Below are 14,395 nucleotides of genomic sequence, written 5' to 3' on the forward strand. Positions count from 1 at the left end.
AAACTAGAAGTTCAACTCACAGTACGCACACAAAATGATAAGAATCAAAGGAATGGCATAACCGAAGTAAGATAGTAACCTGTGTAACGCTATGTAACCTGTCCGTATTCCGCATAGTAGCGGCCGTGACTAGTAGGGGAAGATAACTTTTTTTTTTCTATTTGGCTGCGATTCGTGTTATCGCTTTGTGAGATGACGAGAGGTGTGATGTGTAAAGAGGGAAATAAAATGCGGGGGAAAGCAACAAAATTGACAGGCAAAAATATATTTCAATATATCTAGCGGTATCACATCTCGGGAGCCCCATGACTGTACAGGCCGCATTGTTGCAAGACACAAGGAAGTAAATTCACCAAAACTGACCCACAGCGACTACCTAGGCAAAGAAATGCTACGTGTGAATAGTCATTTTAAAATGGAATTATATACGAATAAATTAAGCTACACGTTGAATAACCGCAATTGGATACATATACAACATATATTGGAATACAAACATGTACGGTACGTATATGTATGCGTAAGTATAGCGCTTACTCTCTTTTTTTTTTTGTTCTCCATGTGCCGGGTCTCTTCAAATATATTCAATTTAGTAGAAGCATAAATTCGATTTGGAATTCGAACATTGAATTCCATATGTGATTAGGGGGGGGGGGATATGTTTAATGCAAAGTAAGAAAAAAGGAAAGGGAAAGGAAAGGTGATTAGGAAATGGAATAGGATATACGATTACTCGCTTCGGTGCTCAAAAATCCAAACATTCACACCGTCCTATGTATGGTGCTGCCTGCCGCGTCCATGCCATGTGACGTACAGTGTGCAAAAAATGAATTCCTCTCAAATGCAAGATGACGAAACAATCACAATAAAAAAGACATTGTAGTCAACAGCTTTTTGCTGTGAAGTTGCTTGTTTTTGTGTTTTCACCTTTATTTCTATTATTTCAGCTTGAAATTATTTACAAAATTACCCTATGGAACCGAGCAGTCAGTTCACACCGAAAGTCAGCTCACGGAAATGGCATACTGGCATACACTGCGCACGGAAACTGACCAGCATCAATGCCCGTAATACGGAAATGGCATAAACGAAGCAAAAATAGGGAAATTGCGCGTTTTACTCTTAGACCTGTCTGTATTCCGCACGGCAGCCGCGGTGACAGTACCACAATGGGCAGTGCTGTAGTCGCTAATCGCTATACATGATTTTCATTAGCTGAGGAGCGGATGTGCTACGTTTCTAACCACTAGCGGAAAAGTAATTTCCGCCACAAAGCTTGGCAGCGGATTCGGTGCTGCTACAGCTACTTTGTCGCTATTTCAGTGGGAAAAATGGAAAGAAGTATACCGTATCTCAGGGCGTCCCACTTGGACAAGGCGGAGCCGTTTCTTTAGCCCCACAATCCAACATGATCGGGTGATATGGTGACATTTTTCAATTTCTGCGCCAACCTATTCTGTCTAGAATCCTGGTTTCATGGCTGGTATCGATGATTTTCGTGCTCATTGCTCCTGATTATAGCAACATGTAGTCAAAATGGGTACGTGTTCGCCACAACGCGAATACATAATTAGTAACTAGGAAGAGTGATATATCACACTATCGTTTAGAAATGAGTAGCGCCGCTTGTAATTGCGCTACTTTTTAGAGGAGTAGCGGGTAGCAGTAGTCCGCCACCTAAATTTGGTACTGGGCGCAGTTATTGCTTTATGTGATGGTAAGAGGTGTGTCCTTTCTCAGAGTCAAGTCGCTGATTTCGCTACTTTAGTTCAGTCTTTTCCGCCGCGTTAGTTTGCAGTGAAGTGATTGAAGTGATCGTCCTTCTTGCGAGCGAACAGAGGATCCCTCATGTAAACTTCAGAGTTCAGTTCAAGAAATTGGTTTCCATAAAGTGATTTCAAATAAAACAGCATCGCGTGGCGAAAGTTCCTCACAGCAAAATGCCTGCAACACCATGCCGTCCCCTTTTCTACAAAATGAATTTTATCCTGGTTCTTGGAGCACCCGATTCTTGAATTTGAACTTGTTCTTGGCGAGGAACGGCGCAATCGTGAATGACAGGGGGACGGCTCTTTCTCTTTCTTTTCTCTGGAAGGATGGGGAGGGGTAGAAGGGAGCATGGTACAGAGGGAAAGCAAACTGAACCCAATAGAGAAGTGTGTTTGAAAGACAAAATAAGCGAAGAAGCTGACCCACGGCTACCTGTCGTGATGATGTGCCCTGGCTCCATATTCCAAGGGCGAGATTTTGCACGCACCCCTGAACGCGGTGTCTGCCGCACTTCTCATGTCGCTTCTCGAATTGGAACGCTGGCGAAATTTGCCTCGAACGGTATCTTTATTTTCGAAAGTAGCATGAGGTAGACATGTTTCAGATGGAATTATGCCTCTGTGAAAGCTGCAACATTTACCTCAGCGGAGCGGACAACGTCACGACCGAGTTGTACGTAACACGTGAAGATCGATTACTCGTTTAGTGAATTTGACTTCAATCAGTCTTCTGCGAGCAAGTAATTTTTCTAGGTAAAATGAATATAATTTTGAGTGATCAGTTACACGACGAAGTGATTACTCCGTTTTGCATAGTCTAAAATTCCGCCAGTAGCCTTTCTCCCTCCATTCCAGTGCGAATATATTTGCTTTGAGTGTATTTCTCGATGCTGTTTGATCATCCTTGCTCCGGCGTGACCTGGTTATATCGTACACAACGACGTCGCGACGGGCACTGCTCTGATCACGTGGGCGGTAACGACGAAAGTAACGCGTTCCATCTTTAGCTGGTAACGTACCACATTTCGAGTCCAGTTATTCGTAAAGGTAGAAAATTTCTCACACAGTACAGGAATAATTTCAACAGAAAAGTAATGGGGCCTAAAATAGGACTGAGAAAATACCTATCAAACCTGCACCCCGCGGGGGACGTAATTGTCAGGGTAGAACAACAACAACACACACCAAAAATAATAATAGTAAAATCTATAAATAAATATAAAAATAAATAAATATCTGGTGATTACTGCACATGCTGGTTCAGAGTTGCGACTTGAAGATCAGCTGTCCTACACACACCGCTTGCCCTTGTCATAGCTCGTGCAAGACTTCAGGAACAAAATGCATAATGGAGCATCTCACTACAGAAATGAAAAGCCGTTCACATTCTTATGCGATCAGAGCACGTGGGTCTGAGGAGTTGCAGGACAGAAGGAAACACAATTCAACAAGCTGCGTAGACGCCGACACGCTAACAGACGTTTTCAACTCACTGATCTCTATAGTATATGGCTGGATCGCGCATAGGGTGCTCCACAGCGTGGAACCGGCCGCCATAATGGTGGGCCCAACACGTACTGCCGTCTGCAGTTAGTTAAGCGCGGCTGCCCGCAATTTTTTTGTTTCCTTTAAATTAGAGGGCATGCCATGCCAGCTTGTTGCAGTTTTCAGTGCACTTCACGCACGGACAGACGAAAGGGGTTAACTTATCACAGGTAAGCTATTTATTTTGAGGAAAAACAGTGTTTATTCGTATCGCATGCAGATATTTCCCTACACCCCCCTCAGGGGGGGTGTACACCCTCCCTGCATTTTTGCAACCTCCCCCCCCTGAAATTTCTCAGGTGACTCCACCCAGCTCGGCCACCAACACGTTCTGGTAGTGAGTCCGCGCAGCGAATTACATCCTGTGCTGTCAAATTTGGGCTGTAGGACGACAGTCATGCAGATGATCGTACCATGCATTTGTCCAAAATCATTTGAAAGTGACTGTGCAATGCATATATTGCGGGTATGTATGAGCAAAAATGCATGCGGGCACGCAAACTCAATGTGGATCATCAAGAGCCATTTGCGCCCAACTCAACCAAGCGAGGTATTCTAAGATTTTCACCGTTGATTGCTAGGTGTTCGTTGACAACATGGTAGTCTCTTATCTTTGTCGGTCATGTGATTATGCATCTTAATGTTGAAATGCCGTTCACAATGAATCTCTATTCTAATGCACTGTGTTCTAAAGTAATAAGATCTACAAATAAACCGGGAAAGCTGTGCAGATACGTCACCATTGTGCCACGATTCTTTCCGTGTCTAAGAAAAATTCCGTAAGTCACCAAGCATGACCCCCCCCTTGAAAGCTCGGCACCACCCCAGCAGTGAATTTCTGGGGAGATCACTGATCGCATGTATGATGTATGTGACACTCGCGCTTGCTCGCACTGCTACTTCGCTGGTGCCGTTAGGTACTAAGAAATTATGTTTGGCTGCTCTATTTATGTATTTTCTACACAACGTGCTTGTGCTATACAGGTTCCCTCACAGTCGCCCAGCCGTGCTGAAGAAGTGGGTGCAGAAGATGCATCGCAAAAATTGGGCCCCATCTAAATCTTCGGTGCTCTGCAGCAGACACTTTGAGGAGGCCTGTTTCGATCGTACAGGGCAAACTGCGCGACTCAAGAGTGATGCTGTGCCTACAAAGTTTGACTTTTCACAGCACCTCCTGAAAGTAAACACAATAGTAACACATTAGAATTTGCTTGGGAACCTGTGTAATGTGCAGCAATTCTGAATGTGGTAGTTGATCCAAGAAGCTCAGTACAAGCCTGGCAGTGCACTGGCCTGGCCTCTAAGCTCTGAGCTGCGCGCTCCAGGAGCCTCACCTTCGTTTTCTTTCTTCTTTTTTTTTCTCTTTCTTCTTTCTTCGTTGCTATTTTTTTTCCTTTTCCCTTCTTTCTTTTCGTTTTTGTTTTTCCTCCTTTTTACGGAGACTCACCTTTTCCTATTCGTCCTTTCCTTTCTATTTATTCTTCGTTTTCTTTTGATTTTTTTAAATAGAATAGCATGCCGACCTTGGTCTGGCAGACCTTTCCATTCAATAAATATATATTCCCCCTCATCCCCCTCAGTACAAGCCTTCAGAAGTGAAACATCAGTCAACATACATGACACAACACAACTTATGCGACAAAATTTATGGTACAAAATAATTTACATTCCCTGCTAGGCTTTCTGTCATCATCTTTAAGGCTCATGACAATGCAAGAAAGAGCTTGCAAACAAAATTTTGTTATATTGAGGTTCCACAACCTCTCAGTTTTAGCTGGTTGTGGTCACAACATGCAGCTCTGAATTTGTGCACTGTGCTCTGGGTGCAAAGTCATGGAGACTTGTAAGACACCCTTTTTTTTTGCGAACTCACATTGCACTTGCTGGACTGAACTGACACTACTACTTTTTGCTTTTATGGTTCTTCGCAATGTAATTTTACATTCACTACCTAGAAATGCAGAGTCATGTCCCTGATTTGATTATTCAAGACAGTCCTAGTATAAGGTCAGGGTCCTGTGGCGTAATATTCGAGCTTGTAGGAACCAATACATATACTAGCTCGTTAGGTATTTCTCATGCAATGCAAACATAAATAAATAAATAATAATGAAGGAAAAATAATAATTTCTAGGTTGTGTGTGCAAGAAATGTGGAAATAAATGCTGAATTTAACAAATGTTGTCATTTATCCCACGTGAACAACAGCTTCTAAAAATAATTAATTAATCTTTCCATCACAGAGGGTACAGCCAAGAAAACCACCTCCAACAAGACATAACATAGAGGTAGACCATGAGATTTCACATCAGGACCATCGTGGGCTGCATGTCCAGGGGTCTTGTCACCTCAGCCAGTCCAATCCTCACACAGTCCGATCCTCACATAACCTTGCTGCTGACCACGCATACACAGTGCAAGAGAGTCCACGGACCTTAAAAAGGAAGATAAACATCACAGTTGAAGCACTGGACAACGTGAAGAAGAAGCTGAAACGCTCTGAAGAAAATGCCCGAAATGTCTCATTGGTAGAAGAAGAAGAAGAAGAAGAAAATGCCCGGAGACTGAAGAAAACGGTACTCACTGCGGAGAGTGTTATAGAAGATCTCGAGAAGAAATCTCTCGTATCAAGTCAATGCACTGACATGCTTCGTGGCACCTTGTCTGATGTGCAGCTAGATTTAGTGCTGCGCACCCTACAGAAGAAAGATGGAAAAGTAAGCAGAGAGCAGTATCCCCAGTCACTGCGTAGCTTTGCGCTCACTCTCCAGTTTTATTCAGCAAAGGCATACGAGTACGTCAGGAAGACATTTAACCTTTCGCTTCCACACCAGGCGACACTTAGGTCGTGGTACAGCTATATACACGACGAACCAGGTTTCACACAGGAAGCCTTTGATGCACTCAAGGTTCTAGTCGGGGAACAACAGAAGTTGTCGAAACGTGTTGTTTGTTCCCTGATGCTTGATGAAATGAGCATAAAGAAACACATCCAGTATGCCGGAGAATCGTTTTAAGGTTTTGTTAACCTTGATACCGGCCATGTTGATGATAGCCAGGAGCCAGCTACGCAGGCTCTTGTTTTCCTTGTGGTAGCCATGGACAGCAGTTGGAAAGCGCCGTGCGCATACTTCCTTATCAACAGTTTGAGTGGACAAGAGAAGGCAAATCTCTTAACTCTCTGTCTACAGAAACTACATGAAACTGGCATTCTAGTAGCAGCTGTCGTGAGTGATGGTTTGGGCTCGAATCTCACAATGTTTCGAGAGCTTGGTGCAGACATTCGGGCCCCCTCCCTCAGGCCTTGGTTTTCTCACCCGTCAGATTCTTCTTGGAGGGTTCACATCATACTTGATGCCTGCCACATGCTCAAGCTTGTGCGCAATGCCTTTGGGGCCATGCAAGTCCTCCAAGATAGCAATGGAGGGCAGATAAAGTGGAGCTTCATTGTCCGCCTTCGGGAGCTCCAAAAGACAGAAGGGTTGCGGGCAGGCAACAAACTCAGGGCTGCACACATTGATTGGAGCAGCCAAAAGATGAAAGTCAACTTGGCTGCCCAGACACTCAGTGCAAGCATAGCAGATGCGCTGGAATTCTGTGATCAAGACCTAAACATTGCAAGCTTTCAAGGGTGCGAAGCTACAGTGAACTTCCTCAGAAGGTTCGACCGTCTTTTTGGCATCCTGAACTCTCGCAATCCTCTGGCAAGGAACTTCAAGGCACCAATCCGATACGCAACCCGCTACCTTTGGATGTCATTCTTTAATGACATGGATGGTTATATAACCGCTCTAAAAGATGGATTTGGGAAGCCAGTTCTAGAATCTGCAAGAAAAACAGGATTCCTTGGATTCCTGATCAACATGAGAAGCCTTCAAAGTCTCTGCACTTGCCTTCTCTCTGGCGAAAATCCACACTTGAAGTACATGCTTACCTACAAGCTTTCACAAGATCAAATTGAGCTTTTTTTCTGTGCACTAAGAGGCAGAGGTGGGTAGAGCAATAATCCTACTGCAGGACACTTCATGGCTCGATACAAAAGACTGCTTGTTCACCACCAAATAGAGCCATCAGCAGGAGGCAATTGTACAGCTCAAGACAACACACATATACTTACAGTGACAACTACAGCAGCATCAGAAGCCACCTCCCTTGATGAGCTTGATATTCAAGCCTCTCGATATTTTGGCACCTCTACAAGTGAAGGTGGAGACCACGACTATGCAGAAGCACCAGACGCTGGGCAACTCTCTGCCTTTGTTGAGGATGTCGTCGGGTACATTGCAGGGTACGTAGTGAAGTCAGTAACGAGGAGAATCTCCTGCGCTGACTGCATTGATGCCCTGACAGACAGTTATTCAAGCAGTGCCCTACTCCACCGCAAATCGCGTGGTGGGCTTGTCAAGCCATCCGAAAGCGTCCTTGCCATATGCAAGGTGACAGAAAAACTAGTTCGACGAATGCTCCACATTTCGGAGGGAAATTTGCCGTCTAGCATTCAGATCGGGCAGCTTCTCACAAGAGCTGTTTTACAGGACATCTTGTCCACATCTCTGAGACACAACGTTTTCCCTACCCTCTACGAGCACATGTTCGAGTGCTCTCCAGAAGAAAACCACGTCATTCGCCTCATAAAGCTTATAGCTAACTGCTATGGCAAGATTCGACTTCACCATCTTGCAAAGGAGCACACAGAAAACGTGCATGACAGACCACGACTACGAAAGAAGCTCTCAAGAATCATAGTATTCAACAATCAATGACAATGACTAATGGCCGTAGAAGTCGAGTGTTGTAATATCGATTTATAAATTCTACATGTCATGTTCGCAGTGATGTTACTGTGCAATTTTATCCAATTTTACTGGGTATCACTTTAAACAAGCCGTTTGTGAGGTAGGGTGGAATTAAACGGCGGCGTTAACCTCGCAAGTACAATCACTCTTGCAGCACTTGTTACGTCATGCGCTCTTCGTGCACAGTGCTTCGAATTTCTGTAACGAACTGCGCCGACAGCTGAACAACTGCAACACACTCGTTGAACACAATACGAATGCCAATGGATTATAGAAAAGGCCAAACGAGAACCATATACAGCGCCTGAATATAGTCCAATTGCCGGGAGTAGACATCTTTACTAGTTTGAACCGCACCGGCTTTCAACAAACATAACAAAATACAGTTAACGTTTCGGGTCCCATTCGAGTCCCATCATCAGAATGACGCTGTCCTGGTCGTCACCAGGTATTTACGTAGAAGAGGAGCGTAGCATTCTGGGAGGGGGCCTGGTTGTCGATTGATAGCCTCTTTTGTTTTCTTTATGTGCCATGACTCCAGCTGTCTCCTCACCCTCCATTTGTTCTTTTTCGCCAGAATACATGGGTTGTCCAGGTCTAACACGTGCCCTGTTTTGCGCGCGTGTTCACACAGTTCTGTTGGGTTTGTTGCTGATCTCTCGATATCTTTCTTGTGTTCCTTCATTCTTGTTCGTGTCTTCCTTCCTGTTCCTCCGATGTACACGGCAGGGCAATCTTGACAAGATACCTTGTATACAATGCCTCGTTCTTCTTCCGGTGGTGTTCTGTCCTTGGGGTGGCTTAGTACGTTCCTCAGTGTTGTCGTGGGCTTAAATGCAGTTTTAATGTTCACCTGGGAGAGCACCCGTCTAATTGGTTCTGACACACCCTTCAGGTAGGGCATGGTAACGTACATGGGTCTTTCTTGACTACTTTCCGCCTGTTCCGGGCGTGTATTCATCTTTCGGCGGTATGTATCACAGATAAATTGCTCGGGGTGTGCCCTTCTTCCTAGATCCGCTTTGGCCTTTGTTATTTCTTCATGTCTTGTCTGATGATCTGAAGGGATCTTCATGGCACGTGAAAGCAGGGAACGAACAACCGATCGCTTGTGTTCAAGAGGGTGCCCCGAACCATAATGCAGGACCTGACCTGTGCCGCACGGTTTTCTGTAAACCGAGGTCTTCAGGTTTCCGCACGGGTCTCTTTGCACGAGGACATCCAAGAAGGCGATCTTTTTCTCTTTCTCCTACTCGCACGTGAACTGGATGTTAGGATGAATGCTGTTCAGCTTGTCAAAAAATGTGTTGGTGAAATTCTTCTTAATAATCACAAATGTGTCGTCAACATAACGTCTGTAAAAGGTGATGAATTGTCCTGCGTCCTCTAAGGCCTTGTCTTCAACAACCGCCATGACTAAGTTGGCAATGGTCGTTGAAATTGGGCTGCCCATGGGGCATCCGTCGGTTTGTTTAAAGAACCTGTTCTTGAATTGCAAGAAGGTTTGCCCGAGGCATAACTTTAAAAGTTCTAAAATGTCTTCAACTGAAAGATCAGTGCGGTCTTCTAAGTCAACGTCAGCTCTCAGCTTCGTTCGAACTACGGACAGAGCTACGTCAATGGGCACGTTTGTAAACAGGGAGATGACATCAAAAGATATCATGACGTCGCCATCGCCTATGCGGATGTCACGGATGAGCTCACAAAATTCCGCAGAGTTCTTCACCGACCGGTCGTTCTTGTACATTAAAGGTGCCAACAGTTCAGCCAGGAATTTAGACACGTTATAGGACGGTGCACCTATGAAGGACACAATGGGGCGCAGAGGACAGTACTGCTCTTGTGAACTTTCGGTAGGCCATATATCTTCGGTGTCGCTCCGTCGGAGGTGAAAAGTTTCCAGTACAGACTGTCCGTAATTAGTTTCTTAGTTCTGAGTTTCCTGAGCGCGGCAACAATCTTTCTCTCATATGCAGCTGTTGGGTCACACGATAGTTCGGTGAAATGGGAGCGGTCTTGAAGGATGGACTCCATCTTGCTGTCGTAATCGTCACGATTCAGTATCACAGTCGCTTTGCAATTCATCACCTTTTCATCGCAATTCATCACCTTTTACAGACGTTATGTTGACGACACATTTGTGATTATTAAGGAGAATTTCACCAACACATTCTTTGACAAGCTGAACAGCATTCATCCTAACATCCAGTTCACGTTCTAGGAGGAGAAAGAGAAAAAGAGCGCCTTCTTGGATGTCCTCGTGCAAAGAGACCCGTGCGGAAACTTGAAGACCTCGGTTTACAGAAAACCGTGCGACACAGGTCAGCTCCTGCATTATGGTTCGGGGCACCCTCTTGAACACAAGCGATCGTTTGTTCGTTCCCTGCTTTCACGTGCCATGAAGATCCCTTCAGATCATCAGACAAGACATGAAGAAATAACAAAGGCCAAAGCGGATCTACGAAGAAGGGCATACCCCGAGCAATTTATCTGTGATACATACCGCCGAATGATGAATACACGCCCGGAACAGGCGGAAAGTAGTCAAGAAAGACCCATGTACGTTACCATGCCCTACCTGAAGGGTGTGTCAGAACCAATTAGACGGGTGCTCTCCCAGGTGAACATTAAAACTGCATTTAAGCCCACGACAACACTGAGGAACGTACTAAGCCACCCCAAGGACAGAACACCACCGGAAGAAGAACGAGGCATTGTATACAAGGTATCTTATCAAGATTGCCCTGCCGTGTACATCGGAGGAACAGGAAGGAAGACACGAACAAGAATGAAGGAACAGAAGAAAGATATCGAGAGATCAGCAACAAACTGTGTGAACACGCGCGCAAAACAGGGCACGTGTTAGACCTGGACAACCCATGCATTCTGGCGAAAAAGAACAAATGGTGGGTGAGGAGACAGCTGGAGTCAAGGCACATAAGGAAAACAAAAGAAGCTATCAATCGACAACCAGGCCCCCTCCCAGAATGCTACGCTCCCCTTCTACGTAAATACCCGGTGACGACCAGGACAGCGTCATTCTGATGATGGGACTCGAATGGGACCCGAAACGTTAACTGTATTTTGTTATGCTTGTTGAAAGCCGGTGCGGTTCAAACTAGTAAAGACATATACAGCGCCTAACGAACCACACAATAACAAACGAAAACCGCACACAAACGAAACTACCTTACAATAACAAACAGTGCAAACCCTTTCTAAGCAAAAGGAATTAAATTTGTCATTAAATTTGTTGTCATTCACCAAATTCCTCTATTTTTATGCTTCCCGTGCACGTAACTAACGACACCATATTCGGAGTACAGGAAGCGGAGAAGAAAAAGAACGTAATTACCATGAAAACTACAGACACACCGCCGAAGCACGGTAGGAATACACCAGCACACTGATTCCTAAGAAAGATGCGTGCTAATCAACAATGAGGAGCGTTTAAAGAGTAACAAATGCTCCAAATCGAATCGCTTCCCATTGTTTCCTATGGGAGTTGTCGGCGCCATTGGGCCCTCCAACATGGCGGCCGGTTGCCGCACCTCTCTCCCACGAGCCCCTCTCCTATGCGCGATCCAGCCTTTATATACATAGAGATCAGTGGTTGCACTCAAGTTGAAAACAGACTCCGAGTTGATGCCGATGCTACTTGGTCGCATATAACTATGAGAGCACTGTGGCTATGACAATGAAAAAATAGCTAGGAAGCAAGCGAGCTGGTGAAGATGATGCATAATGGTTACCGGCCGCCATGTTGGAGGGCCCAATGGCGCCGACTGCTCCCATAGGAAACAATTGGAAGCGATTCGATTTGGAGCATTTGTTACTCTTTCTCGGCTGTGGATATGTTTATTTTCGGTTTGAAAGACCGGGAAAGCTCACAACTCACAGGAACTACCATATTGCATAATCATTTTTTGCGACCTACTAGGTACGTGGAGTTGCGTGCACAACTTCGAGGACTTTTGGTTGTATAGTTATTTTATTATTGTATTTGTTTTATTATGTTATTTATTTATTTATGTTTATGTGCATGAATTATTTGCACACGTTTGCGCAACTTAGATAGTTTCGAAAATAGTGTGTTGAGTACACAGAAACCTAGTAAAGCGAAATCACTCCATTATTTGAATTCCCCTAAGGCTGTGGAAAACTGAAGTCACTTGATATACAAGCTGTCTAACTGTGCTGAAGTGTGTTTGACAGCCTTTTATTTGTCTCATCTCACACAATACGTCGGCCAACAATGAGCCACGAGGAACGCTTCAATCCCCGTGTAACTTCGACTTGTCTGCTTAGACGTTACTGGAGAAATCTTGCAGTGAAATTTGCCAATGAACTGTACAACCGCAGTTCATACGACGATGCACTTGAAATTAACCGTTTTAATATGCTGTTGTACGTGTGTTGTGCTGTCTGGAACGACACACAATTTTGTGTGAAATCATTGATCAGTGCGATCCGATTCAGGCAAGACACCGTGCTCTATGCCAGAAAGAATTAATCATTCAAGAGATCCATATGTAAGACTACGTAAAGATATAAAATCAAGTAATCAGAAATAAAATTAGTCTTGGGTTAATCATTAAAATATTTCTGTAGCATGTCAATAGAGCTTAGCCATTATGTGACACGAACAATTTAGTTTGTGGATCCATTTCATTTATTCAAACGGTTTTGTCTTTTTGCTATACGTACATTACGTACATTGTATTTTAATGTCTCGGCCAGAAAATTCTGTCCCGCGGATGTCCATCGGATATACTTTCACGCTTTTTCCGGCTGAGATGAATATTCTCTGATACGGTTATGCGAGCATGGGGCCACGCCACTTCATGAAGCGTAAAACCTTACGAAGCTACCTTATGTAGCTCACTCAGGAGTCGTTTACTGTTGAATGAACGCAGAAATACAGGGAACATGTATCTAAATAGAACAGGTTCAACCTGTCTCAGAAACCCGTTTCCTATACATCTGTGTTCATTCTTGTTGCGGCTAACAGCACTACAATCTCAGTGAAGGCACAAAATGTAGAGAATATGAATATTTTACTTCTTACTGCAAGAGGAGGTCTTCGGTTGATGCGCGGCAGCGCGTCCTGGGAAAAATGCAATTTTCAGCCTCTTCGAGGACAACAACATGCAGGTGGCAAAAAAGATACCCAACAATACCCTTGACTAGATGCCAGTCAATGCTGTCAAGTCCATGGTCATGTCATGCGTCAGCATGTCAACATCCTGCCACCCCTCCAAATAACATGGGTCAGACCTGGTACTGATTACGATGTTCACCGCCAGTCGAGCACTTATCGGAGCGAGGGCACGGTAACGGAAGGTTGGTTGGAAGTAGCGAGCACTGTACATTAATTATTTGGCGTCGAAAGCCGGCCTTTTCTTCAATATTAAAGGAGCAGGGAAGTGACATTTAACGTGACTCGAAACCCTGCTTCATCTGTGAAGCTGTCCACCAGGAGTCACCAGGCAAAATATTTTCGCTCTGCGGCGTATTGTTACTGTACAATAAAATATACAAAAGGCAGTCTGCAGAACCAGTCGCGGACGAAAGACACGAGGCCCGCATGACGTAAAAACTGCCTTTTGTCTTTGTTTTTTCTTCCTGGCTCACGCGCCGCTTATACATGCTTGAGCTGTGCCGTTGGACGTCATTGGTCACGTGGCGGATACGTCACGATGTCTTCTGCTTCGCCAATGTGCTCTTTGGATGTGGAGAGGGTTTTGGAAGGTGTGCGGAACACAGCCTCGCGCGCGCTCTGTAGGATACCTGCACTCATCGTTCTTTCGCAGGAGCTCACCCAAGCAGCACAATGTACTGAAAGTCGAGTGCAATAGGGTTGGACGGGTAGGTGGAAAGCCTTCAACAGACCCGTCAAACTAAAGAACATTGATAAGACACATACCGTCTACCCCCATTGCACTCGACTTTCAGTACATTGTGCCGCTTGGGCATTTTATCCGTTGCAGAAGACGTCGCAGCGGAAAAAAAAAATATGGGGGTCACTTCCATACTCCTTTAAGCAGCTGGGACATTGGCGGGGGCGTTCACTTCCTCTTACTTGTCACGTTGTCATACTGGAGTGGTTCAGTTTTTGTAAGCTGTAGCTTGGCTGCGTCAATGCCAATCATAAATGGATCGTTGGGCGCTATGCGATGACGACGGCGAATCAAACTAAGCCACTTCTTTGAGGAAAACGCAAAAAGAGGCCTCCTCTTTTGCTTTACTCTAAAGTTCGATCAGCTCTCGTGGCATAGTGGGATT

At 44.9% G+C, this 14,395-nt stretch overlaps 1 protein-coding gene across 1 annotated transcript; it reads right to left on the reverse strand.

Moving 5' to 3' along the window:
* Positions 1-9,359: 9,359 nt before the first annotated feature.
* Positions 9,360-9,857, reverse strand: LOC135373127 (uncharacterized). The gene has a single exon (XM_064606390.1). It carries the CDS (start codon positions 9,855-9,857, stop codon positions 9,360-9,362), a length of 498 nt encoding a protein of 165 aa, XP_064462460.1.
* Between the last annotated feature and the right edge of the window lie 4,538 nt (positions 9,858-14,395).

This window comes from Ornithodoros turicata, unplaced genomic scaffold, assembly GCF_037126465.1.
Source record: "Ornithodoros turicata isolate Travis unplaced genomic scaffold, ASM3712646v1 Chromosome21, whole genome shotgun sequence".
Taxonomy (NCBI): Eukaryota; Metazoa; Arthropoda; class Arachnida; order Ixodida; family Argasidae; genus Ornithodoros; species Ornithodoros turicata.